General features: G+C 43.1%; 1 protein-coding gene across 1 annotated transcript; it reads right to left on the bottom strand.

Moving 5' to 3' along the window:
* Positions 1–2,890: 2,890 nt before the first annotated feature.
* STRADA (STE20-related kinase adaptor alpha) lies at positions 2,891–22,614 on the bottom strand. The gene is made up of 12 exons (XM_006897787.1): positions 22,579–22,614; positions 19,657–19,714; positions 17,409–17,437; positions 9,290–9,392; positions 8,843–8,964; positions 8,024–8,132; positions 7,800–7,923; positions 5,942–6,113; positions 5,287–5,391; positions 3,681–3,922; positions 3,414–3,456; positions 2,891–3,043 (listed from the first exon to the last, which is right to left on the bottom strand). Exons 1-12 carry the CDS (start codon positions 22,612–22,614, stop codon positions 2,891–2,893), a joined length of 1,296 nt encoding a protein of 431 aa, XP_006897849.1.
* Between the last annotated feature and the right edge of the window lie 5,059 nt (positions 22,615–27,673).

Below are 27,673 nucleotides of genomic sequence, written 5' to 3'. Positions count from 1 at the left end.
CTCCCCGCGCGCGGCGTCCCCGCCTTTGTCTGCCCCCCTTCCGACCCTGCGCTCAGTTTCCGCGCAGCCCCGCGGTGGGACCGGCCGCCGGGGTCCCCCGCTTCCCCGCCCCGGAGCCGTGCGCGGGAGACGGCCTCAGGAGGCTGAGCGCGGGCCGCTAGGCGCCGCCAAGCACAGGTCGAGGCGGCTGGCATCGTGGGAGACCGCGCCTGGTGCGGCCCCTGCGGTGAAGGGGGGCCAGAGGTGTGGCAGGGTTTTTCGTTGCCTCCGTTTCCCCTGCTGGACTCGAGGGCGCAGTCGCCGGCCGTCCTCGCTTGGCGCCATAAGGATCTCAGCGCTCCCCTCGCATTCTCCCACGGGCGGCAGATTCCCCCGCCGCCAGCGGCCGCCCTGCACAACGCAGCAGCGTGGGGCGAGAGGCCGGGCCTGCCCTCTGGACGCTTTCATGTTGGACAGCGCGCGGCGCCCTTCAGTGTCCTGTGGACAGAGGGCACCCAGGCTCCTAAGATCTGACGCCCTAAGGCGTTTCTTTAGCCAGACCTAAAAGAAATCGGTACCCCAACCTCCACTTTGCTGCTGAGGCTCGCGTCCCCTTCAGGGAAAGAGGGCTCCATCCTTCACAGGGAACAAGTACCAGGGCGCCAAACCTCATTGGGCCCAGAGAAGGGAAAGCCCAGGGGGCAAAGCTGAGCACTGGCAGCAGAGCTAGGGGCACAAGGGTCAGGAAGCCAGGTGCCCTGCGCCCCGCTTTTGCTCCCTGCCACTTGGCCTAATGTGCTGGGAAAACCTAGGCTTTGACCTTTTGGTCAGAGCTCCACGTGGCGGGGACCAGCCACTGCTTGGCTTTGCCTAAAATCAAGCTTGAAGCTGTCTCACGAAGCACAGCCCTAAATATAGCCTGTTCCCACACTGTGGCAGGAATAGAACTGGTGGCTCCAGAGCCACAGCCCACACACGTCAGTGAGCAGCTTGCTCAGTGGTTCCAGAGCCCGGCAGGGGAGGGGAGAGGCGCCTGCCTTCCCAGCCCCCAGCCACTTCGGCTTACTGCGTTGTCTTCTGCCTAGTGCTTCTCTAGAAGATTCCGGATTTGTCTCAGCTGTAGGCCTGAGGACTTCCTGCATGGAGTGTGAGAACTGTTTAAAATCGTGTGTGCATTTTTTCCAGCCCTGTGACTAGGTTCTCAAAAGGCGTTGTTGATAGAAGAAATCTGGCCCAGGGGCCAGAACAGGGTGAGGCTGGGGGCTGGTGCTGCAGGCCCAAGCCCAGGACCCCTGGGTGCTGAACTGCTTCCACAGGAGCCATTTGGGTGTTGAGGATGAGCTGACAGCATGATAAAGGCTGCAGCAGGGAAGGAAGGAAAATAGGCTGATGGGATGATAAGAAAAAGGGAACTTGAAATTTGAAAACAAAAAATGAACTAGGCTGGAGGAAGGAGAGAGGGTGGAAAGAAATGTGAGCCAGCCTTCTCACCCATGGCCACCCTGACCCTGTAGTTACTATCATTCCCTTCCCCACAGACCCTAGACCTACCCACAGGAAAAGGGTTTTTTGGTTGCTTTTGTTTTTCATCTGGGGTTCAAATTTGAGAGGAGAGAGAGGTCACTAGAAGGTTTTAAAGTCATTTTAGGGAAGAGGGAGAGGTAGGTACTTCCTTAATCTGAGTTAAAAGGGAGAGTGTTGCACCAGTTGAAGGAGGGGAGTGCCAAACTGGTGACAGCCCAGAGGCCTCACAGAGGAAGAGGAGCTGTCTGGCCTCAGCACCTGAACACCTCCCCATAGAGGCTCTGGGGCCATGGGAGGGGCGGCAGGGGTGCAGGTGAGATCTGGTTACCTGCTCCTGGTTATTAGGACCGTAAGGAGACACCACTAGTCAGGTTACGAAGCCAAAGGTGTCTTCTGTCTGGTCTCTAGCCCTTTCAGCCCAAGGTGGCTTGATGGCCACGGGCCATTTGTGAACTCAAATTTTTAGCTAATTAAGACACAAATCTGTTGTGGAGCTTAAGAATCTGGCTTGTGAGTCTATCTAATGAAGGCAAGCACTCTGCGTTTCTGAGACCAGGGGGAGAGGGCAGAGCCCCAGCTGGTGCATGCTCTCTGCCTGCACACAGTCCCAGGCTGTGCACCACACCCCCCACACCCACGCAGTGAGCAGCACTGCCACTCTTCCAAGGCCTCGCTGAAAAGTTTAATTTGTTTTGACAATGAACCTAACACAGCATAAGGCCTCATGACCCAAGCTAAACAAGAGGAGACAGCCCCAGGAGAAAGCACCAAGGCAACTGGCAGGAGGCATCAGGATGCATTTTTGGTGGAAATGAAGAATTCTCTGCTGTATGAATGACGGGATTTTAGGTGTCATGTGTCATGTCCTGAGGGGGACAGAAGGAGAAGACCCCACAGCCCCAGCCTGAACATACTGCTTGAAAGGGAGAAATACCCTTCCCTTCCACTGTTACGGAGGTATCTGAGATGAAGGGACAAGCTGCACAGGAAAGAAAACGATGCTGATGGGAGCACAAGAGATGGACAAGAGCAGCACATGGTGCCCTGGGCCAAAGACCCAAAGCCTGGCTGGCACGTCAGTCCCCAGGACCACAGCAACACCATCTCTTCCTTCAGAAGCACTCATCTGAGCTCACACGGGGAATGGTGGTGTCTTGTTCTATCCCCAACAACCCGCTGTTCCCTTATGTCTCGAAAGCCTTGGAGAAATGAAGCAAAGTCTCTCTCCAGGAATTTCCTTCCCATTCAGAAAGCAGCCAACTCTCCTGGCAAATATGTCTGTTCTACCCAGTCTGTATCCAGGAGTGTGGGAATGGGGCCAGCCCTCAGGACAGCAGGCCTGCGACGCTCCAGAGTCCCAGCTCAACAGTGTACAAAGTCCAGAGGCTCAGAACTCCCAGTCGTCCACCTCCAGTTCTTCTAGGTTTGCTACCAGGCCAAAGATTCCACTGTGGTCCTGAGCCTGGCTGCTTTCAAAATTGGTGATGGGGGTGACAGGACGAAGTAACTCAGGCAATGCCTCTGAAGCACGTCGCTTGATCTGAGGGAGGAGAGAGAGTTGGGTCAGGGATCCTGTGGCTTTGGGCTTCAGGACACCACAGAACAAGGAATTGTGGCCTGGTGACAGAGGGGCTGTTGGAGCCAAGAATCTCTATGAAGGAAGAGCATCACCTTTAAGGGGCTTCAGAAATAGAGTAATTTTGTGCATTGCAAAGTTGGACTGGGGCAGGGGGCACAGAGGGAAGGAGAGGGAAGAAAATGTGCAACAAGGAATGAATATGAAGAAGAAAAAGAGTCATTTTTCCAGTTCAAGGGGAAGACCTCAGCTAAAGGAACTGTGGGTACTAAGAACCTCAGGCAGGGGAAAAAACTCCAAACCAACCAGGAAGTGAGAGAAAGTGCTACTGTACCTGCTTAAAGAAAGAATGGTTCAGGAGGGTGCTGGCGCTTGGCCTGCGGGGAGAGAGAGAGATCAGGCCTGTACCCCCGCACCCCCAAACCCTGCTGCTTATGCTTCTTCAAGTGCCCCTCACTTCCCTCAGCTCAGAGCCACTCATTCTGGCTCCTTGTGCAGATCTCATGCTGGGGGGGCTGTGGTCACTCAAGGGGCGGGGAGGGGGCCCTCACAGGACAAGTACACCTCTCTGAGTCAGCCCGCCCCCACCTCACAGAAATACCTTACGTCCGGGTTGCGCTGAAGGCACTGCTCCACGAAGTGGTGGAAGTAGGGTGAGAAGGTGCGGTGATAGGGGTGGGAGGGCGAGTCCCCATTGGAGGTCCTGGGGGTGCTGGGGGCCAGGCTCTCACTCAGGCCTGAGTTGGCTCCCGAGCGTGAGGTGCTCATGGTCAACTCCTCGGCGGGGATGGTGCTGGTGTCCAGCAGGCAGGGCACAGTGCCATTCAGCTTCTCCAGCAGCATCTGGGGAGGGCAGAGCCAGGACCTGGGCTGGAGCTGAGCTCCCAGGAGGCCTACAGCGCTGCCTCACAAACATAATTTCCCCAGCATACAAACAGATCTCTCGGGAGTAGAGAGAAGATGACATAGAAGCAATCTAATTCTTGGGTTGGTCACTGGCTTGGCAGCTACACCCCAACCAAACTGAAAAGCAGAGGGGGAATGAAAAAACATGCCCCTTACTGTGGCTAAAAGGGCTCATGGTTTCTTTCTTCCCTTTAAGACATCACCCATGCCTTCTCCTCTTTTTTAATTGCAATTTGAGTGAAAGGTTACAAAGCTAATTGGTCTCCAACCATTCACTTACATTATGTTATGACATTAATTCCAGTGCACACTCTTCCCACCTCCTCCCTGTAATTCTCATTTCCATTAATCTTTCTAGCCTCTCCCTTCCTGCCTTCTGAGCTTTATCCTGGGACAAATGCTGCCCTTTTGATGTTACGTGCCTCCCTGATGTTGTTCATCTTACAGGCCTGTCTACTGTTTAGCTGACAGTGGAGACACAGGGTGAGTTCTGCTTCAGGTTCAAAGGTAACTAAAGGCCAAATAGTCTTGGGGGTTCTACCACTCTATTAGACAATGAAGCCTGGCTCATTATTATGGTTTTGAGTTTCGTGTCATTTATGAGCCCATTATGTCCATGACTTTCCTTGTGATTCCTTCTGGAGTGGTTGGCAGACATAGTGGGCGCCATCTAGTTCTTCTGGTCTTGGTGTCGGGGCTGTTGAGGTTGGCGTGGTCTCTTAGCCCTTTCCTCTTTTTTGTTACAGATAGGGAGAGACCAGGAGTTGCACCTCACAAGCTTTTAAGACCCCAGTTGCTAATTAGACCAAGGTAGGCTGCAATACACTGGCTTTGTGGACTGTTGTTAGGTGCTGCTGAGTTGAGTACGATCCAACCCTGTCCTATCCTGTGCCATCCTCACAATTCCTGACACATGAGAGTCTACTGCAGCAGTCACTGTGTCAGTCCAGCTGGTTGAGGGCCCTCCTCCCAACCAATGGGACAATGCTATATCCCCGGGGACATTTATATTCCCTCAGGGTGACAAGTTATGATTAAAAAGTTTACATCACTTTGCCCTCTGTTGGTTCTACTATATACATAGATGTATTTACAGCACACAACTGTAGAAAAATCACATGCCAAACCTATGCATGTCCAGCCCCTCTTCTGGACCCTTCTACCACCTTATTCTCAAACATAGAAGTTAAGGAGTTACGTCACACCTTCTCCCAGGGCGGGAGAAGACTGGTGGGAGAAGACTGTCCCGTCCAGTGTTCTGTGTGGCCGACAGACAGGCAAGAAGGAAACCACGAGCTCACCTGGGTGGCGGGCATATCCTTGAAGGGGACGTGGCCATTGGCCAGTTCACAGGCTGTGATTCCCACACTGTAGATGTCAGACTTGGTATCATAACCCTGAAGATTCTAAATAAGGAGGAAAAAAGCCACAGATGACTCAATTTTGCCTTTGTTCTTAGAAAAAGAAGTGGGCAGAGCAAAGACTGAAGAGAAGGAAAGAATGCCTGTCCTCTGATCTGAAGCAGCTGTGGAAGGTTTTGCCTGTGGTGCTGAAGAGCAGCTCTTTTAAAACAAACATGTCTGGTGAGGTTATGTAACAAGCAGAAAGGAATGCTGGCTGCACGCTCCTGTTCAGTACAGAGATCCAGAAAGCAGTTCCAGATGCCCGCCCTCCCCACACAATGGGGAAGATCTCTGCAGGAGCAGAATAGCATCAGGCGTTTTACGGCAATGCGCCAGAGGGTGAGAAGGAACTCTACCTGCAGCGGGCAGCTGATGCCCTCAAGGATACACACTTGAGTACACCTGGTCTACAGGGAGCCCTCCCCAGTCTGAGAAGTGGAGCACGTTTCCATCAATCAACTCCAGAAGGCTCCAAGGGTAGGGGTAGGGAGGGAAGGACAGACAGACAGACAGAGACAGAGAGAGAAGGGCTTCCGGGAGCCAGGCCACAGACCTGCTGGAGGACCTCCGGGCTGAGCCAAGGAAGAACCTTGATACTGTACTTGGGGAAGTCGTGGACTACACGCTGCCGCTGCCCGTGGCTGATCATACTGAGGTTGCTGCGCAAACCGGACAGGTAGACCTTCCCGTCCACAGAGATGAGGATGTGGCTGGCTTTGACACTCCTGGGGAATTAGGACGGTTGTCACACTGCAGCAGGAGCCTCTCCTCATGCCTCAACTTTTGGTCTTTACGTTTTGGCTGAAACACTCTAGGCTGAGAGTGTATGTGACATATTTATGCATGTACATTTTATTTATGTATGTGTGTGTGTGTACACATACAGTACACACACACATATGTACTGATTTTATGAAAAATATTCAGACAAAACCTACCCCCACCCAGTATGACCCCTCTGAAACATCAGATTTAACAACTTTCTATGATAATATGTTCCCTTTTCCGCTCACAGACACCCCTTCCCACTTCCTCTCCTCCTGCTGCAATCTGTGCCTCAGTCAGCAGGTCCCTTGCCAAGCCTGTCACTGCTGTGGATGCAAAGATCTTAAATTTGTCTAGTGGTCCTCTGTTACACATCTAGTTCTTCCTTTTTCTGTTTCAAGATCCATTCGTGTTGCTCTCTCTATACACCTCCTCTTCGCAGCTCCCTGCTGCATTGCGCTCTAGGGTGTGGCTCTAACACCTCACTCGACACTTTCCCAGGGGGACGCTCCTACTGCCTGGTGCCCCACACATGAGCCCGGCATCTCCGTGCATGCTCTCCCCTGAGCTTGTAGAAGGCCACCCCGGGTGTCCAGTGTGAAGACACCAATAGAGCCAGCAGGCTGTGCCCGCCATCTGCACCGGAGACCCTGCTCGCCTCACCTCCTCTGGGCTCATCTGGCTTCCTAATAAAAGTCAGTCGCATTAGTATAAAATGACATCTTGTTTTAACTTGCTTTTCTCTGATTATTGTCATCCTTCTGCTCAGTACAGGGATCTAGAAAGTAGTTCCATGCTCGCTCTACTCATATGATGGGAAGGATCTCGGAAGCGAGCTGAAGTAGCAGCAGGTGTTTCACAGCGAGGCCCTAGAGCAGGGAGAACCTCCACCTGTAACAGGCAGACAATGCACTCGCTCGGGGCTCCCAGGGGCACGTGCATTTGAGTGTCTGATTACCGAACTTCTAGGTTTCTTCTTCCATAAACTTCATACCCTTTGCTCACCTTTTATTGCTGTCCTTTCATATTGAATAGCAAGATTTCCTTGTTACCAGTATGTTTCAGGCAAATACCTTCCTCCAATCCGTCAGTTTATCCGATATTAACTTTGCTCATAGGTCCTTTACTAAAGAGGAAGCTTAGTCTTGAGGTGACCAAATGTACCAATTAATTTGTCACATGTTTTGTCCTTCTCAGATGTATAGAAGCTATTTCATGCCTCCAGTTAGAAGATGATTTCCTCCTACTTTGGTTGACCCATTTAGTTTCCATTCAGGCCCATAATCTGTCTGGGACCCACCTCTGGATGTGGAATCAGGTTGGAATTCAGCTTTATTAATCTCCCTTCAGTTTCCTGTCTCTTGGGCAGAGGACACATTCTGTACTCACACATCAGCCTTGGCACCCCAGGGAAGAAGATGGAGTCAAGGGTTCACGTGAGATGTTCCTTTTATCTCTACCTGGAACCAAGGAGTTTGGTGAACAGAGAAGAGCCTAAATGATCTGTCTACCAAAGAGAGGTGAGGTCAGAGTCCTCACTACAGACTCTGGCTTCACTAGCTTCAGCCAACTTCCAGCAACTTCTCTGTGGGTTCACAGGCACAGAAACTTATTCTAACAAAGGGCAAACAGTCTTCAGATGGTACCTGTGGACGTAGCCCATGTGGTGGATGTAATCCAGGGCCTTCAGCACCCCCTGAAGGATGTAAGCAATGGCCAGCTCGTTCATACCGTCCATGAAGTGTGTACAGATGAGATCCTTGGCAGAACCTGCAACAGAGGAATTGGGCCTGACAGAAGGAGAAAACACACAAGTTCTTAGCATCATCCTTCACTGGTGGGAATCTGGAAGAGGCACTTTCCCACTTACCATATGCCATAAAAGATGTGACGACCCACAGCTCATTGTCTGCAATAAAGGTAGCTCGATATGGCACAATATTGGGATGGTTGAAGAGTTTTGAGACATGAAGCTCCCCCTGAAAGCAATGGGAAGAGGGGAGTCAGAACCAAGCAGCAACGCAGAATGGAGTTTCACATAACAATGGCAGCCCAATGACATGGGATCTAGTGCTCTCTGGGTGCTCTGCTCGGAGCAGCCTCAGAGGGGCCCCTACACTGCCTCACTGGGCCATAGTGTCAGCTCTACAATTTAAATATTGTAAAGCATTTAAAACAGGATTTGGAACATAGGAAGTGCTCAACACACATCAGTTACTATTATAATTAACAGGAGACACTGTCTATAGGTGAGTAAGGGGCACCGGTGGAGCAGGAGGTAAGTGCCCAGCTGCCAACCAAGAAAGTCAGAGCTCTGAATCCACCAGCTGCTCCACAGGAACAGGACGTGGTGATCTGCTTCCGGAGGCTGGTGGCCTTTGAAGCCCAAAAGGGAGGTTCTGCTCTGTCCTAAGGGGCTGCTAGAAGTTGAGAACTCTTTGATGGCAATAGGTGTTTAGTATCAATGAAGAAATGACCCAAAAAGGAGTCTCTGGAGAAGAGAGGGCTGAGCGGCATTATAAAATCCTTGGTACCAAATTCTCAAGATGCTCTGTGGAAAGCTCCTGTAACGTGTGAGCATGTGGTCTCGCCTGCTTTTCCTGCGAGGTATTCCAGAGGATGGATGTGGGGATGCCATGTAATAGCCACCAGACACAGAGCCTGCCTCCGAGTGTCGGAGTCGGGTTACCTGCAAGAAGGTCACCATCTCATTGGAACAAGCTTCTAAGTTAATCCTTCGCACCGTCACGTACTCTCCTGTCGGTTTGTACCTTGCTAGATTCACAGTCATCAGGTCCTCGAAGCCTTTTCCTGAAAGAATAGAGGAACCCAAGAAATACAAACGATGGTTTTCATCTTCCTCAAAAGGAGCTGACGAAAGAAGTCAAGTCAGAGGATTTACAGCTATTACTGTCACAGGTGACCTTTCTTGACTTCTAGCAAGTCCTACTCAGTCAACCATTTTAACCGCCGGAGCCTCAGCAGAACAGAGCGAAAAAGCTTCTCTCCTGGTTGCATGATTTCTTGCCGTACTTGGCCAAAAAAGACCAAATGGACCCCAGAACCTGTTTGGTCAGCACAGATCCCATTAAGTAGCCCATGGTGCACACTGATCAAGAGGCAATGAGGGGAGTACCTATCACGGTGAGGAGCTCATAACACCCTCCCTCTGGCAGGAAGCTGCTCATGATCTCTTGTTTAGAGAAGGATGCTATCGACTCTGAGCTTGCCTCATTGATCTAGAGAAAAAGAAAAAGAGGTTAGTAAGAGTTAGAGGGTGGGAGTGGGGAAGTGGTAATTCAGACCCCTAAGGAGATGGACCTCTACACACACACACACACACACACACACACGGCTCTAGGGCAAAGAAATACTGTCAGAACTATTTAAAGAGAAACATAAAGTAAAACATCAGCTGTTCTATACAGTAACCAGTACTAACATTAGAGCAAATAAGTGTTAGTACTACCTGCACCTAGGAAGACAATGGCCAATTCCATGTAACAAGCTTTGTAAGCTTGTAAGCTTACAAAGGTCAAATAGTAAGTCTTGCTGAAGGAAAAATGTGGCCATAAGAAGTCCCTTCTTTGGCAAAAACCAATCATTCCTGATGTTTCCAGACGAAGGCTGAGAACTCCTGGTGCAGTGAGTCATGGGGGAGGTACGAGCTGTGTGGGTCAGTGCAGTCCTCCAGGCAGGAGCAGTCCCTCAGGCTGTCCATCAAGTCTGGCAATTCAGAGGGTGGAGGTCATACCTCGGGCCTTAGCAAGTGCGGGAAGCAGCCCAGGACAAATTAGTCACTGCTCTCAGCTTAAAAAGCTCGCTTTCTCTCTTTCTGACATAACTCTTCATAAGCTAAGGACTATGAGTCATTTTCTGCCTCTTGGATCCTCTATTCAGGTATGTGTGTAACTGATATGGAGGAACCTTGGATGAGCTCACATTCCATACATCATCCTCATAAATATGACCGCTTGTAAGGAAAGGCTCCTGATTCAGCACTAGTCAGAAGGTGTAATTTGAGAACATCCCGGCAAGCTGATCCTTGAACAAAGACTTCTGCAAAGCAGGGGAGCCCATAAAAATTACCGTGCCACAGCACCGGGCATGTAGCCATCACACAGAGGGCATGTTCATGACCAGGGACAGTCATATGGTGACCATCACCCTAAGTCAGTGAAGCAGGGCAGCTAGCATTTCCATTTTTCAGTGACAAAACTGAGGTTCAAGGAGATACACTGACTTGCCTAAAGTCCATCTTGCAAAAGCACTGCACTGACAGGACTCAGGTCCAAGCCAGTGAAATGAATATGCCATCCCACTGGGAAGCCCTGATGTTTGCTTATCTGGTTTTAGAAGCACCAGCTGATGCTGCAGATAGGGAAATAAACCAAGTCAGGCTCTGCCTTCTTCTCGTCTGTCACTGGTAAGAGAAGCCTTGTTGTAGTTGTTGTTATGTACTGTCAAGTCAAAGCCATCTCAGAGTTGACCCTCCAGTGGCTTTTCAGAGGCAGTAAATTACGTGGGAGGAGACTGCCCATTTTTCTTCCTCAAAGCAGCTGGTAGATTTGAACTGTGTGGTTTTGGGTTTACAGCACAACTTACTACTAGGCTTCCAGGGCTCCCGACGAGAAGTCAAGCAAAAACGAGCTCACTTAGCAATCAAGATCCATTTTTACTTTATAAATTTTAATGCTTATAAAAGTCAGCCATATGCTTGCATTTAGCTATAGTCCACCTATTTTCATAGTTTGTGTAATACTCATTTGGGGAACACTTGATTCTAAGGCTGAGATCTCAGAGAGAACTTGTGAGAGTATGGAAATGGCCAACTTCACGTAATCATGTCATACTGTTTCTGAAGTTGTTATGCCATTTTACATTCTCACTAGCAACTTATATATGTGTTCTTACTGATGATCTGCCTTTTCCTAACACTTGATCTTTTCGGATTTCTTAAAATGCAAAGATAAAGGGGGAAATGGACAAAAAGAGCAGTGATTCGAGGAAAAAAATTAAGAGCTTTAAAACGGTAATTCCTTCTTGTTCAGAATTTACAAGCTGAGTGCCAGTTAAGTCTTGGAGAGTCCCCAAAAGCTTAATCTTATGCCTCAAGCCCCTAACACATTCTTGTTTTGCAAGACCCTGTTTTTTTACATATCAATTTACTCAGTAACATCAGAGTCACCAGTGAGTACAAAACTCAGAGCTGCTTTCCGATCCAAACTTACTATCCTGGCCTTTGGGGACTGACATGACTTGGCTTCTGCCTGCCTCTGTGACCCGACCCCATGCCCCTCTCCCCTCACTCACTATCCTTTACCAACACAAAAGACACACTCTGGAATCTGTGCTTTGTCCCTCTGTTGGGAATATGCCAGTCCCACTCCTCCTCATTCCACTTTCTCATCACTGAGGTCTAAAATGTTAACTCTTAGAAAAAGAATCTTCTCCACCAAATTAAAGTAGACTCCTCAAGCAGCAACACTGAGAGATGCTATGGACAAAATCGTGAATGATTAATGAAACATCAAAGAAGACAGAAGCTGAAGACACAAGTCACAGAGCCAAAAAGAACTGGTCAACACAGAAATATCTCAGGGAATATCATAGGATCAAGAGCCAATAGTAATGAAGGAAGACGTTCATGCTGTACTGAAGGCACTGGCAAAAAATAAGGTCCCAGGAATCAATGGGATACTAACTGACATGTTTCAACTAACAGGTGCCACTCTGGATGTGCTCATTAGTTTCTGCTAGGAAATTTGGAGGACAGCTGCTTGGCCAATTGATTGGAAGAGATTCATATTCCTATTCCAACAAAAGATGATCCAACAGAATGTGGAAATTATTGAATGATATCACTACTATCACATGCAAGCAAAATATTGCTAAAGATCATCCAAAAATGGCTTAGAATAGTACAGTGACAGGGAATAGCTAGAGGTTCAAGCTGGGTTTAGAAGAGGCTGTGGCACTAGAGATATTATTAGTAATGTCACATGGATCCTGGCAGAAAGTAAAGAATACAGAATATCTATTTGTGCTTTATTGATCAGGCAGACATGTGACTGTGTGGATCATAACAAGTTATGGCTAACACTGAGAAGAATGAGAATCCAAGAACACTTAATTATGCTCATATGAAATCTAGACCTAGACCAAAGTAGTCAAAAAAAGTGAAGGAACACTGTTAGAATTAAGAAAGATGTGTATCAGGCCCATGTCCTTTCCCCATATCTACTCATCAAATGAGCAAGTCATTTGAGAAGCTGGACTCTGAAGAAGAATGTGGCACTGAGATTTGATGAAGACTCATCAATAACCTGCATTATGCAGACAACACAAGCTTGCTTACTGAAGGTGAGGAGGACTTAAAACACTTGTTTAAGGAGATCAAAGACTACAGTCTTCATGGACTACATTTCAACATGAAGAAAACAAAAACCCTTACCATTGGACCAATAGGCAACATCATGATAGAAAAAAGACTGACTCTGTCAATGATTTCATCTTACTTGGATTCACAGTTAACACCTTTGGTACCTGCAGGAGATCAGGAGACATATTGCAGTGGAGAAGTCTATTATCTGGGACCACTCCAAATTAATGAGGAGTAATGACATCAATTTAAAGTCTGTCTGATTCACGCCATGGTCTTTTTTGATCACTTGCTATATATATATATGAGATCTGGACAATGAATAAGGATTACAGTAGATGCTTTTGAGCTGTAGTGTTGGAGAAGAGTATTGAATATCCCACTGACTGCCAAAAGAACAAGCAGGTATGTCCTGGAGAAGGTGCAGCCAGAATGCTTCTTGGAGGTAAGGCTGGAGAAGCTTTGTCTCATATACTTTGGGCTTGTTGCTAGGAGAGGCTCTGTCTTGGAGAGGGATAGCAAGCTTGGAAAGGTGGAGGGACAGTGAGTGAAAGGGAGGAAGACCCTCAACAAGATGGACTGACACAGTGACTGACTGCAACAATGGGCTCAAGTATCCCAGAGATGATGACGATGGCTCAAGAAAGGACAGGGTTCAAATCTGTTGTTTATTGCTATGAGTCACACTTGATTTGATGATACTTAATAATGACAGCAGTCACTCTATGACACTTCCTTGCTTCCTGGTTGTTATCATTGCAGTTTCCTTATCTGTTGTCTACTTCCTCCATTAGAATGCAAGCATATGTATGGACTTCCCCATATGAAGTTGCTTTGTTAAAATAAAATAAAATGTTAAAATACCTTAGCTCTAAGAGAGATGCAATTCAAAACAAATATGAGAGAAAATCTCACACCAGTAACAATAGCAAAGTTCAACAGAGCAGCAAACATCAAATGCTGGTGAGGCTGTGGAGAAGTTGGAGCACTTATTATTCACTGTTGGTGGGAGTGTAAAATGGTGTAACCACTCCAGAAGGCAGTAGGGAGATTCTCAAAAAATTGGAAATAGAAATACTATTTGATCCAACAATTGCACTATACCCTAAAGAAACCAGAACTGTAACCCCAACAGACATATGCATACCCATGTTCATTGCTGCCTTGTTCACAATAGCAAAGAAATGGAAGCATCACAAGTGCCCATCAACAAATGAATGGATAGAGAAACCGTGGTACAGTCACACGATGGAATACTATGCAGCACTGAAAAACCAGGAATTCATGAAATATTCTACAAAATGGGTGACCCTGGAGGACATTATGCTGAGTGAAATATCTCAGGGAAAAAAGGACAAATACTGTATACTGCCACTGTCATAAAACAATACTAACATGGGGAGTAGGAGGAAACTAAGAAAAGAGGGAATAAATAATGAACACTACATATAAATAGATGAGGGAAAGAACTGTCTAAAAGAAATATATGATTAGGTATTATTTGTATGACAATAGTCCAGATTAAGAGGTGCATAGCAAAGTGGACTGAGGTAGAGGTAGGGAGGAAATTGTGCAACAATGAAAGAATCTTTTTAAAAAGAGAAAAGCGAATTGGGGGGTAAAGTAAGGACAAAAATATGCAACAATGAATGACTAGAAATCCAAGATTTCTGTAAACTTTCATTAAAATATCAATTAAAAGTGTTTTTTTTAAAAAAGGAAATTATTAACATGTGATTGGGCAATGCAAAAAGTGATGTTTTTCAAGCAATGGCAATGTATCTGTTAGAATTATGTTCAAATATTTGGTGGAAGGTAGGATTTGTAAGTGATGAACTTCTTTATTTGGTTGTGACTTCTGAGCAAGATCATCTTAAGGAAGCCACATGGTTTCTTGTTGATTTTAGTAAAATAGGAGAGGAAGACGATGGGCTTGACAATGAGTTGTGATGGGCTGACACAGTGACTGCAATTATGTGCTCAGACAGAGGCTAGCACGGGACTACATGATGTTTTGTTCTGTTACACAGCAGGTCTTTATAACAAGAAACTAACTTGATGGTATTTAATGATATCCTTGTGGAAGCAATCCTATTTACCAATAGAGTTTTCTTTACTGTGTTAATGAGGTCCTATCAGTGGAGAGAGAAAGAAGAGAAGAGGAGAGGAGGGGAGAGGACAGGAGAGGGCGCGCGCGGAGGGAGGTTGGGTTTAACAGGGTGTGGCGTAAAACTAAAAGAAAAAAACAAAACCCTTAAATTCATTGCCATCAAGTTGGAACTTACTCACAGCTGACCCTCCAGTGGGTTTTTAGAGGCTGTTAATAAAATGGGAGCCGACTGCCCATCTTTCTCCTGTGCGACCACCGGTGGATTAGAAACCCCAGAAAGGTACCACCTTAGGGTTAGTTCACTCAGAGCCCCACCAGAGCACCCTAGAGTGTTCTCCAAGCCTCTGTGAGATTAACCAAGCTGATTAGGCAAAGAGGAGGCAGCTGCGATGGAAAAAGGACCACATGTCCAAGCACATGAAGACTGTCCAGGAGCAGAAACACAGAAGAGGCGAGGGCCTTCATTTTGAGCCCACACAGAGGAAAAGCTTTTCCCTGACAGCCCGTGCCCTGAATCTGGACTTGGAGCCTCATAAACTTGAGAAGATAAATTTGTTAAAGCCACCAACTGTTGTATTCCTGTTATAGCAACACTAGAAAACTAATTCTTCAAAAAAGATCATCTAAGCCATCATAGCTGTCACTGCCAACAAGAGTGCCTGGTCAGGGAACGATTTGCTGACTACTGATATGGCTAGTTAGCAGTCTGATAAACATTCCTACTACCTCTGTTGAGTATGGCTAACTAGTAAAAAATGTTGTTGTTAGGGAGCTCTGGTGGCCTAGTGGCAAGAAGGTGCACTGCAATCCCAGAGCTGCGCAGTACGAATCCACCAGATGCTCTGCTGGAGAAGGAGGGGCAATCTCCTCCTGTACCAGTCAGATCTGATTTGATGATACATGCACAAAAATTAATAAAATAAAAGTTAAAAAAGATGTTGTTGTTGTTATGTGCTGTCGAGTTGCTTGCGACTGCTAGAAAAAACCTTTCTTTAGGCAATGGGGAATATAAATTCATGGGCAATCTGGAACGCATGACACAAACTAGTGGTTGCAGTGGTTCCTCTGCCACTATGTCCCCAGTGCACTGGAAATGATTCTAAAAGAGAAGCTTCCTACTTGGTGAATCTCCTATGTGAGTGAACTCACTATTTATTCAGTGTAAGTCTCTGCTGCTCACCTAAAATTTTTGCTAAGGGGGATTTTAAGTGGAAAAAAGTGAACTTTTCAGAGATGTTTCTTTTAAATGGTAATAGTAAAATAACAATACAGGCACAAGTTATTAAGTTATTAAAATTTCCAGCATCTGACAAATGCAACATGAAATATTTTCAGACAACTTTTTTTTGTTTTCTTTGTTTTTGTTTTTTTTTCTTTTTTCTATTAGACAACATTTTGAAAGGGGTAGGTCTGGTTTGATATTGCCACAGAAAAGCAGGTCAATTCGTGATATTGTCTCAGATTTAAAAGTGAAAATTCCTGGGGGGAAAAAATAAGTAGCCTGTTCTCTTTACACACATTATGGCATAGTTTTATTAGCACAATATATAATCTCAATATTGTGTTGAGAAGAAACAACCCTCATTCTACTGAAGTCTTTTTTCTTAGCTTCCCCACTCAAAAAGAGTATTTTGTACTTTATCCAATTTGAAGCATTTGAAAATATGTAAGCTAGTGATACCCAGAAATAATGATAAAAATAACTTTAAAGAGTTCAAGAAAAAATAAAGCATACAAAACAAGTATTTATGAAATGATACCAAATAAACACATTCAAACTCCCACAGGTTTCACCTAGGATAACTTTTGTTGTAATGTTAGTAGCTATGTTAATATAAAATATTACATAATTGGCATATTACAGAAAAATAGACAACTGTGTAGGAAACTTTGTTGTTGTGGATCGTGGAGTCAGAACCCATTTAAAGCTACCCATCCTTCTGTTGAAAAGCTATGAATTTGAACCACATGCTTTTGGACTGGCAGTGCAACTCTGTGGCACTAAGCCACCAGAGTGGTCCCTTAATTGTAAAATACTTTCATCTCATAGACAGGGGCTCCTGCAAGCATAGCAACCACCCTCATCAACCCATCATCCTTCATTCATCTTTAAGGCTGCCAGCAAAAAACACGAATGTCTGTTCATCTGAAAAGAGCAGAATGTTTCTTCAGACAAATGTTCTGTCTCTCTTTATAAGACACTGACTCACATTATTAAAAATCAGCTAGGTTTCTAAATGTGCATGATGGGTTTCAATGATTTAGGTAAAACAGACTAGAAGGGCAGGAAGCAGGGCAAGAGTCTTGCCATTTTGCCAATGAAAAAGATAAATTTCACTATGGTGTTTCAGTTATTAAAAAATAGCTTTAGTTCTGGCTTTGAGGTGGGGAATCTCTGTGGATTGAAAGAAATTACTAATAGATTAAGTAGCATCAGGAACTATAACCACTTTCAGACTGTTGAAATCCACTTTCTTTTGGAGAAGTGAGGGGTAAGATTATAGAATATGGAAGGAAGAAGAGAGATGTCAAGTCCCTGAAGAGAGATATTAAATCCAGGAGACTTTTCTGGTTTCAAACTATACAACAAATTTTATCCAGGGTGAAACCTGAATTTTCACAAATAAAAGAATCACACTACAAATACAGCTCAATGACAGACAAGCAGAAACACAAAATTACCAGCCAACAAAACAAACAAATTCCATAAAACATCATCTCCATGCAACAGCCACAGAGCTAGAACCTAGAAAGTTCACTTACTTTTCTCCGAGCGTCACCCGGAGGCTGCTCTGGAGTAGAGAAATTGATTGTTGGCATTTTGTGGTTTGGGTTTTTTTTTCTTAGCCGAAGACATATCCACATTTAGAATGGCAACTATTGTACTTAGACTACTTTTATTAATAAAAACTACTTTAGAGTAATAACAGCAAAAGATGCCTGTGATACTACATATAAAAACATACACATACACACACAGATCCAACACTAAAAATGTTGAGGTTTTAAATGGGACTGTAAGGCGGTTTACAACTTGGCAAGGCTACTCTTCTGCATATTCCCTACTCAGTATAACTCAACTGCTACAGTTTCAGTTATATTCACTTTTCATGAGCACATATTACTGCTGTCAGTACACCAGTTGCAGGAACAAAATACTCATTATCAAATTAAGACACTCAAATGGAAAAAAAATATTAAATTGAACACTTTCAAAAATAAATAATGTTGAGAGATGGCCATTTCCTAGGGAGCACAGGGACCAAAAATTGGGTTTAAAAAAAAAACAAAACTGGAAAAATTTTGAATACAGTAACACTTTCAGGAGAAACACTTTGATTCTTCAGTTAGATACATTCTATTGTGAGTGCAAATAAAGCCTGAGGCTTCTTTATTTTGGCACCTCTTAGTTAAAATGAACAAAGGACAGCTCCCGGAGTTTTTTTACTCTTAAATCAGTCAAATTTTGAATCTGTGATTTTTTTTCCTTTCTCCTTTCTGGAGAAATTATCCATGGTCAAAATTATCTATGAAGATGACTTTTAATTAATTATAAAGTATTGAGGTGTTATTAGGCACTTTCAAATACCTTAAATTATATAGTCCTGAACATTTTATATAAAATCATAGCTTTACATATAGTCACCAAGAAAAATGCTTTCTTTGAGGTACATTTAGAGCACCCGCTGTATTATTAAAGAAGAGAGGAAGAATGGAGTCAATTGGCATCAACATAGAATTTTTTTTTTCTTTGAGCATTAATTTTCCGGTATACAAATGGCAGGAGCAAGTGACAATTTGTCAAAGTTAAGAAGCCAGGTAACTAGAGTAATGAAAATCTACCCATCTCTTCTAGAGTACAAGGAAATTTTTAAATTGCTTAAGCCTAAATAATAGAGATTTTAGCAAGCTATAAACATTATAGGAAAGATGTCATCATGTTTCTTATATCAGAAATTAGCCCACTGTCAAAGACAGCTCTAAAGTTTCTCCATTCAAGACATTGAAGCCAACTTATTTAATTCACATACACTGTACTATATTTGTAACTTATTCACTATGACCTAGACTTCCCAGTTAATGCTCATTGTCAATGTTTGCTTTCAAACTATTTTATTCTCACAAATGATAAGAGAATTAAAACAGTACCACAATATAGTATTTCTGTCCCATTTGCCCTTTCTTTACCAGGCAGGTAGTTTTTACTATTTACAACTAGAAGAAAAAAAATTTCATGGACTTTTTTTTTTTTAATTTTTAATTTCATGGTTTTTAAAAATCATTTTGGCTATAAACTGTATGGAAACAGATTGCCAAGTCTTAGTTTTTTGGGGTCTCCCCCCTTTGATGAGTTTGAACCATCAATATTTCAATTAACATCTGAGTCTGAACCATCTGTGATAATTAGGGTCCTTATCTGGGGGTTCTTTTATATCAGCCAATGCCTTCAATCTGGCAACCTAATTTCTTTAGGGTATAAAATCCAAAGGACAGAGGATCTTGGTTCACAAATATAAAGACTAGGCTCCTACAACTATTAACTTTATACAAAGAAATTTCTTTGCCTGAAATTAAGATCACAATCCCTCAAAAAAGGCTCCTTTAAAAATGGCCGTAGAAGTACATCTAAGCCCTGTTAAACCTCAAAGCTGCAAATCTATTTCTCTTCTAAAACCAACATTTAAACATATTTTATAACAAGGATTTTATATTTTTGCCCTGACAGATATCTTAGTTCTCTTAAGTCTTATTAGTTCTACCATGAAAAGATGATTCAATGAGATTGATCAGGACACCAGAATCTTTATACATCACTGCTACCTTACTCCTGTCTGTGAAGTCTTCAAGACTGGACACTTTTGAATCCCAGGCATCAAAAAAGATCCAAATAAATCCAACAACTACAGTTTACACAAGCTCTTGGAATGACTAATTTCTAGAAAGTGATTTAGTAAAAACAGAGTAGTGACAGTTATCCTGAAATAATGGCTAAATGCCATACTGTACTTACCTCCAAACAGTTCCAAATCTCTTAAGCCCTCAACAATGAACTTTTCCGAGACCCACCGCTAAAGAGGAAAACCCCAAAGAGTATTAGTATTTCTCCTGAGTTAGAGAAAATTAGACATTACCTATTAGACAGACAGACAAGAACACAATGACAAAACCAGGTCACATGATACAGTTAAGATGAAAACTAGGAAAATAATCTTGGGAGTTAAATCTTGGAGAAAATGGTATTGTCTTTATGCCTTTTTGCCTAATTTCAATCTTAATTAATCTGACAGGTAAGTAACAAGCGGTGCAAGCACATTTCTGTGTTATTGGCTTGGTTCTAGGCCATTGAAAGAAACTGAGTCACACAAGTGAAAACCATGTGTTCACTCCACTGTAGTCTAGTAAGTGAACAACTGTTGTGTACCATCGAGGTGGAATGGATTCATAGCTGGTCCTCCAGTGGGTTTTCAGAGGCACTAAATCACACGAGAGAAGACTATCCATCCTTATGGATGCTCCTATGGAGCAGCTGGTGGATTCTAACCACATGCCTTTGGATGGCAGCACAGCTCTTTACCACTAGGCCACCATGAAAATGTGGGAAGTATTGTGGAAACTACCAAAACGGATAGACATGAAGTGAGTGCACAATGCTGGAGAAATGGTGGCAACAGAGTGCTAGGTGCAGAGTTGCTATGGACTTTCAATTTGTAAAAACCACAATATACATAAAACACCACAGAGCAAATCATGGTAAAACCAGGCATGCCTGTACTAACCCTAAAAGCACAGGACGTCTTAATCCTTCCTAGATATAAGAACACTACCTTTTGGTTCCATCTCACTCATTCAATGGCGATCCACTAGAGATGCTTTGAATCCTTAACACTGAATTGGAAAATAATTAGAATTCACAATACAGAAAACAGGTATGAATATGAATTTTTCACAAGTCACTATTAGTCTGTAAAAGGAAGCACAGCAAGCTGTATACACTTCCATTCATTAGAATTCCCAAAGACATGATCACTTAAATTTTCTACTAGGTTTGAATATGTGGACCAAACAGGCCTGGCCAACCTCCGGCTCACTTTACTGGCCTTTTTCAGATGGGGATTAGATTTCCATCCAACTGATTAGTGCTTTGCTTTTACCAAAATAAGACTAGGCTGAAACAGAAAAGCAGCTCATCCTTAAAAACAATGGAATCAAGATTGTATTTCACTAAATTCTGGTGTTAAAATTTCGCCTGGAGACATTCTTTACACTGTGCAAGGTTCAGGATAAGAAGAGGTTCAGTTTTTCCTCTTAGTTTACAGCAGAGTTTACACTTTTCAATAAAAACTCTTCATACACACACATATAAAAAGATAAGATTACTTGATATTCAGAAATAAGTTGCATAGCATAAATTGTGAAATGGAATTGTAACATTACTTTTTTTCTGTATCACTTCATTTCTATGTCAATTTTTTCAAAATTAGAAAATAAATAACACTCTAAAATTTTTTAAATTATGTATAAAAATCATATATGCCATATTACAAAATATAATATAATACTGGAGAAGAGTGGCACACTTAAAATGTCTCATAATATACAAAATTACAAATGTCTGAAATAATTACTGTACTTAGAAATTAAGTATTTGATTATAAACAAAATAAGGTGGCCTTTTAAGAAATCTAGGAACTTTCAGAGGAACTAAATGTAGTATTTCTCTTGAGATAATTTTAGTGGATAAAAATGTGAGGTATAATGAAATTTTTCACATTCAAAAAATCTTCAAATAATACCTATAATTACATTTAGAAAAAAGTGGTTTGGTGATGACAATTTGATAATGATTTTAAAAACATACAAACCCTAAAAAAAATAAATAAATAAAAGCATACACAGTCTTTAGACATGAGGTTGTAAAGAAGTCAATCACAAAAGAACAAATGTTTTAACATATGATTCACACAGTAAGTGATAAGAAAAGGCAAGTGTACAGTGATCCAATTTTATTTGTTGTTACCAAGGGCCAAAGAGAAGGGGCTAATGATAATGGGGGGAAATGGCACTGATTAATAATTAAGGACAGAGTTTCACAGGTGATTACTGTAATTACTATCAACTGAGCTGTACAACTGTAAAAAGTTGAACTGGCAAGAGTTGTGTCATATACTTAGAAAGATAACAACAACAAAAAAAGTAGCTGCTGAGGCTGCTTATAGCCAACCAAACACCTCCTGAGATTGAATTCCTTCATTTAGGGTCATGGTTTCATGAACTATCTCAATTAACAGGCTTAATGTTTCGGGCTTCTATTCTACCTCTTAGTTTATTTTGTAGTACCCAGAGACTTAAGAGCTTGCAACTAGCCACCCAATGCACAACAGTTGGTCTCTATTCATAAGAGAGGAAGAAGGAGCATTAGAACAGGACAAGAATGTGGCATGTGTGGCTTATTGCTTCCATGAGCAACTGTTTCCTCTGCCACGAGACCAGAATAACTGCATGGTGTCTGGCTACCATTACTGAAGAATCACAATCAAAAGGGGGACAATGCAGAACAAATTTAAAAATTCTCTGGACTCTGTAGACATTCTGGCACCCTGGAGGCTGGGATAATCTTTAAACCTTAAACCAAAAATATCCCCTAATGTCTTCTTAAGCCCTAATTATTATGCTCTTGTAAGATCTGGATGAGATTCAACTGACAACAGCAAGTTCAAAGATTAGATAGGAATTTGAGGGCAGTTTATGTTACTGAGGGAAGATCTAGGGGTGGGGGTTGGGGGAAGGTCTGAGGAGTGGAGACTGCACCACCTGCTTTTCTTTCTACATCTCTCACTTCTGTAAGATTCTAAGCATAATGTAAAAAACCATTTACAGTATCTTCAAAACATCACTTTTCAGAAAACAAAGTCAGAAGAAGAGAAACACTCACCCTAATTCGTTCTGGTTTACTTACAAGAAAAGACATGAGTTCCTAATGTGTAGACCTACTTCAATTTCAAAAATTTAAACCTAAAAGGAAAGCAGAAAAAAAGGTGAATTAGTTAAGGCTCTTTATTATATTGACCACAACTTACTTAGGGTTCTACTATTAAAAAGCAAGAGTATCAGACCTGTAAATTACTTCCTCTCTCCCTTTCTCCTCCTGCCATCTAGTCAGAACAGGCTCATAGCTGGGCCTCTGCTGGATTTCCAAGGCTGTGAATCTCCCAGGAAGGGATTGTTCATCTTTTTCCTATGGAGCTGCTAACCACCACCGAGGTATGGCATTTGGGTTAGCAGTGCAACTCCCTACAAACTAGGCCATGACCGTCCTTATAAATTACTAGAGTTTAAACACCATTTACACAAACTTTCATCGATGATGCACCTAGAGAGAGTTTAGTCAACTATATTCTCAAATTTCTTTTTTTAAAAAAAACTTGTTAATTTTAATTAAAGTTTACAGAGACTTTAGATTTCCATTCATTTACTGTTGCACTTTTCTCCTTGCCCAACCTCCCCTGTTCTGCAATTTCTATAAGACAGTTTATTACATTATTTTATCTGTAAGTTTTGAATTTAAAGTGATATGCACATATATTTAAATTGTCAAGTAGTATTGAAGAGCTTGCACTAAGAACCTGTAGTCCCATTATCCACCGCTCCCTTTCCAGAAGCAACTGCCTTCTGGTCTCTGGCTGTGTTTTCCTGCATTTTATCACTAACATTCTTAAATATTTATATCACCACTGATATTATTAATTTTAGACATTTGTCTATTGACTTTCTACTAGGGTACATGAAATTCCAAGTTCTCTTCCACCACTACTTACTTTCCCTCTCCTCGGCCTCTCAACACAGTTGTGGTATAATATTTGGTTAAATCAATAGTATATGTTTATATTACCATGAATTTTACTATGAAAGGATAGAGATGAGGATAAGAATATACAAATATACAAGCTGATTAAAAAAACTACAGGTTATTCTGAAAGGCCTCCAATTAGGAGATTGTCTCTTTAGATTAAGATACGTTGTTTAGATTTCTTTTAACAATTACAAGGATTCTTAGAACTCTATGCTCCATATTAGGCCTCTTCCCTTATTACTTTGCCACTACCACACCCCTGACAACTCTAATTCTTCCTCAGAAAAAATGATGGGGGAAGTTAGTGGCAGATTTTTTCCTAGATGCTTCAAAAGCAGTCTGGTATTTAGCCATTCTGGTGGGTGTGTACTGGCACCTCATTGTGGTTTTAATGACAAGGTATCATTTCACTTGCTTATTGGCCACTCCTATATGTTCTGTTGTGATGTGTCTGTCTGTCCAAATCGCTTGCACATTTACTAATTTGAATCTTATGTATCGTTGCATTGTAGGAGTTCTTTAGATATCCTGTGCATTATCACTTTGCAGACTCTGCCTTACATTTTTCTGTAGTAATAAGTCATAGCTATGAGTGCAAGACCTATTGAGTCAATTACTGAGACCTGAGAGTGGTCTTTGGGTTCCTGAGAATGTCGATCTTTTTTCCATCTATAATGATGCTGCCTACGGGTCCGGGGGTGAAGATTTTTGTTTTCTTGATGTAATCCATACTCAAGGCTGCAGTTCTGGATCTTCTGCAGCAAGTGACTCAAGTCGTCTTCACTTTCAACAAGTAAGGTTGTGTCATCTACAAAATGTACCTACAAAAGGTGTTGGATGAGCCTTCCTCCTTCACATAGTCCAGTTCTGGAACGGTTTGCTCAGCAGACAGATCAAACAATGTGGAGAAATGATACAACCTTGATGCACACTTTTCCTGATTTTAAACCATGCTGAAACTTCCTCTCACATACTTTGAGCATGTCTGTCAGAAGGCGCCAGTTCTTGGGAAAATACATCATGCTGGGAAAGGCAGAGCAAAGGAGAGGATGACCCTCAACAAGATGGACTGACAATGACTTTACCAATGGGCTCGAATGTGTTGGAAATCACGAAGATGGCACAGGATAGGGCAAGGTTTTCTTTGTTGCTCAGAGTCACTATGAATCACAGTTGATTCGATGGCACCTGCCAATAACAGTACGGAAAAGTTAAGGAACCCTGGTCATGCAGTAATCAAAGCACATGATTGCTAACTGCAAGGTCATCAGGCCAAGCTCTTCAGGCATTATGAAGGAAAAAAAGATGAGGCAATTTGTTTCTACAAAGATTTACAGCCTTGGGAACCCTGTGGATCAGTTCTACTCTGTCCTACTGGGTGCCAGGAGTCACAATGATTAGATGACAGCAGCTTCGATTTGGTTTTGTCTATCATAGTCACCCTGTGTAAAACAGTTCTAAACCCTTCTCCATGCTGAACCAACCTTCTTGTCTCTGACACACCTATCTTCATTACCCTAATCACTGAATCAATCCATCTTATTGAGGATTGTCCTTTCTTATACTGTCCCTCCATCCTCCCAAGCATGACAACCCTCACCTTGCACATGCCCAAACTATGTCAGACGAAGCTTCACAATCCTTGCCTTCAAGGAGCAGCCTGGTTTCACCCTCTCCAGGGCAAACCTGTTTATTCTTCTAGCAGTCCATGGTATAGTCAACTAAACAAATAGTAAGAACAACTGAGAAGACTGAGGGGCACTGAGAGTAATCTGAAGTCACAGAAATTTAAACTTAAGGGGTGCAATACGATGTCATGGGAAAAAAAGCACCAGTTGTGAAGCCAGACAGGCCTGGCATAAACCTCAGCTCTCATTCTTGCATCTGTGTTAACCTGATCAAGTTACTTGGGTTCTCCGTATCTTGAGTTTAAAATCTCTGAACAAGGTTAATGCCACCCCATCACCTCACCCACCCCAGGAAATGGTTATCCTTCTCCTTTCAGGTAGAGAGCCTTGTAACAATCCATTATGTTTCTAGAACAGACCTTGAAATTAGGTTTCTTAGAGATTTAAAAATAGAAATCTCAGGCTTTGATATGAAATTTTAACCTGCATACAAGAATTTATTTTATCATCAAAGCAAAGCGGTGGAAAAAAAAAATAAGTCTGTATCCAGGAATAGAAAAAAGGGGGCCTTTAGTACATAAAATTGCAACATATCTAGGAGCTAAAAAGTTGAGAGAAGAGTGTAGTTCCATGAATTAGAGGGGAATATATAGCAGACCAGTGTGTGGAAAGGATATTATAGCAGTGGATGTGGGCAGACATGCCCAGGAGACGAACAAACCCAAGAAACTCCGAGTCAAGACTGTAGCAACCAGGATTAAGGAAGGACGAAGTAGGGCTAAATAAGACCCAGCATCACTGCTTGCTTCAGCCCACTAAGCCAAAAGGTACTTACACCTGTCAGCTGAATAGTCCTAGTTGCCTGAGAGGTACAAAGAGCTCCCTGTCAGCTCTTATATTTCCTTATATCATGCTTGGAAGTGTGGAGGGTCAGCAAAAGAGAGGAAGACCTCAATCGAGATGGACTGACAGCAGTGGGCTCAAATGTATCAGACATAGTGAGGATGGCCCAGGGTAGGACGGGATTCAGGTCTGCTGTTCTGAAGGTTGCTATGAGTCCTACTCGACTGGATATCACTTAACAACATTCTTTTTTTTTTAAATTTTTGTGTGAGTGTACCATCAAAACAGATCTGACTGGTACAGGAGGAGATTGTCCCTCCTTTTCCCGGCAGAGCATCTGGTGGATTCGAACCATGTGCCTCTGGGATTGTAGTTGCAGCTCCTTGCCACTAGACCACCAGAGCTCCCCCTACAACAATATTCTTAACTCTAGTGGCCTGGCAGTAAGAACTAGCACTGCAATCCCAAAGGCAAGCAGTTCAAATCCACTAGCTGCTCTGTAGGAGAAGGATGGGCAATCTCCTTCTGTGCAATTTACTGCCTCTGAAAACCCATGGCTGATGGAAGATCAGCTATGGGTCGGTTCCAACTTGATAGTCACAACAAAAACATACAAGTCAGAGAAGTCTGGTGGCATAGTCCATAGCAAGTTCCACTGGTAACCCAATGGCTACTTTACCTAGCAGTTCAAATCCACCAGTGGCTCTGTAGGACGAGGATGGGCAGTCTCCCACTGTTGCCATGTACAGGCTCAGAAGCCTGACGGAGGGGCACTGTTAGAACAGACTCTGCTCTGTAAGTGAATGATATAAAAATGAATAGTGGGGAGCTCTGGTGGCCTAGAGGCAAGAAGCTGCACTGCAATCCCAGAGGTATGAGGTTCGAATCCACCAGATCCTCTGCTGGAGAAGGAGGGACAATATCCTCCTGCACCAGTCAGATCCGATTTGACAGTACACACACACACACAAAGAATAGTGAAGATAATGACTTTAAGTGAAGCATATAAAACATTATGCTAATTGCATGGGAGGGGATTGCTCATCCTTCCTCACAGAGTGGCTGGTGGATTCAAACCCTGTGCCTTCGGAATTGCAGCACAGCTTCTTAGCACTAGGCCACCAGAGCTTCCTAGAGCATACATACACTAACCTTACAGAAAAGCCAGTCACTGAGAAAACAGAGAAGAGTAGTGAAGGAAAAACCAAACCAACAAACCTAACCCCCTAATTTTTCCAAGGATTCCAGAAAATTCCTTTAAATTCCTCCATTTAAAAATAATTCAGAAAGCAAGAAATAATTCTCAAAATTATAATAGTAAATAAAACCAAAGAAATCTCCAAAATTACAAGCAAAATTACAGAGATAAAAAATATTAGAAAAAAAAATCCCAAAACTATGAGGCAAAGAGGATCAAATAATGGGACAGAATTTCTCTCAGGAATACTGTAAAAATAGAGACTTCTGGCTACTCAGTAGTAAGGAGATGTGCTGCCAATTCAATGGTATTTGGTTTCAATCTACTCCCTGCTTTTCAGGAGAAAAGATGGGCAATCTCTTCCCATGAGATTTCCAGCCCCTGAAAACCTACTGAAGGGCCAATTATGAGTCAGTTCCGACAGCACATAATAATATAAGAATATAAAAACCGAAGAGAGAACAATTTTAAAACGGAGAAGAACAACAAAAAGCTGAATGACACCAGG

Source organism: Elephantulus edwardii, unplaced genomic scaffold, assembly GCF_000299155.1.
Source record: "Elephantulus edwardii isolate Elephantulus edwardi_28Jun2011 unplaced genomic scaffold, EleEdw1.0 scaffold00216, whole genome shotgun sequence".
Classification (NCBI taxonomy): domain Eukaryota; kingdom Metazoa; phylum Chordata; class Mammalia; order Macroscelidea; family Macroscelididae; genus Elephantulus; species Elephantulus edwardii.
The sequence above is the reverse complement of the archived record's forward strand: the minus strand, read 5'-3'. Positions and strand labels throughout refer to the sequence as shown.

Excerpts from the sequence above, each read along its gene's own strand:
- STRADA (XM_006897787.1), bottom strand. The coding sequence starts at position 22,614 with ATGTCTTTTCTTGTAAGTAAACCAGAACGAATTAGG. Across the intron at positions 17,438-19,656 it reads AGATTTGGAACTGTTTGGAG|AGCAGCCTCCGGGTGACGCT; the intron begins GTAAGTACAGTA and ends TCTCTACTCCAG. Across the intron at positions 8,965-9,289 it reads TGAGCTCCTCACCGTGATAG|GAAAAGGCTTCGAGGACCTG; the intron begins GTACTCCCCTCA and ends CTATTCTTTCAG.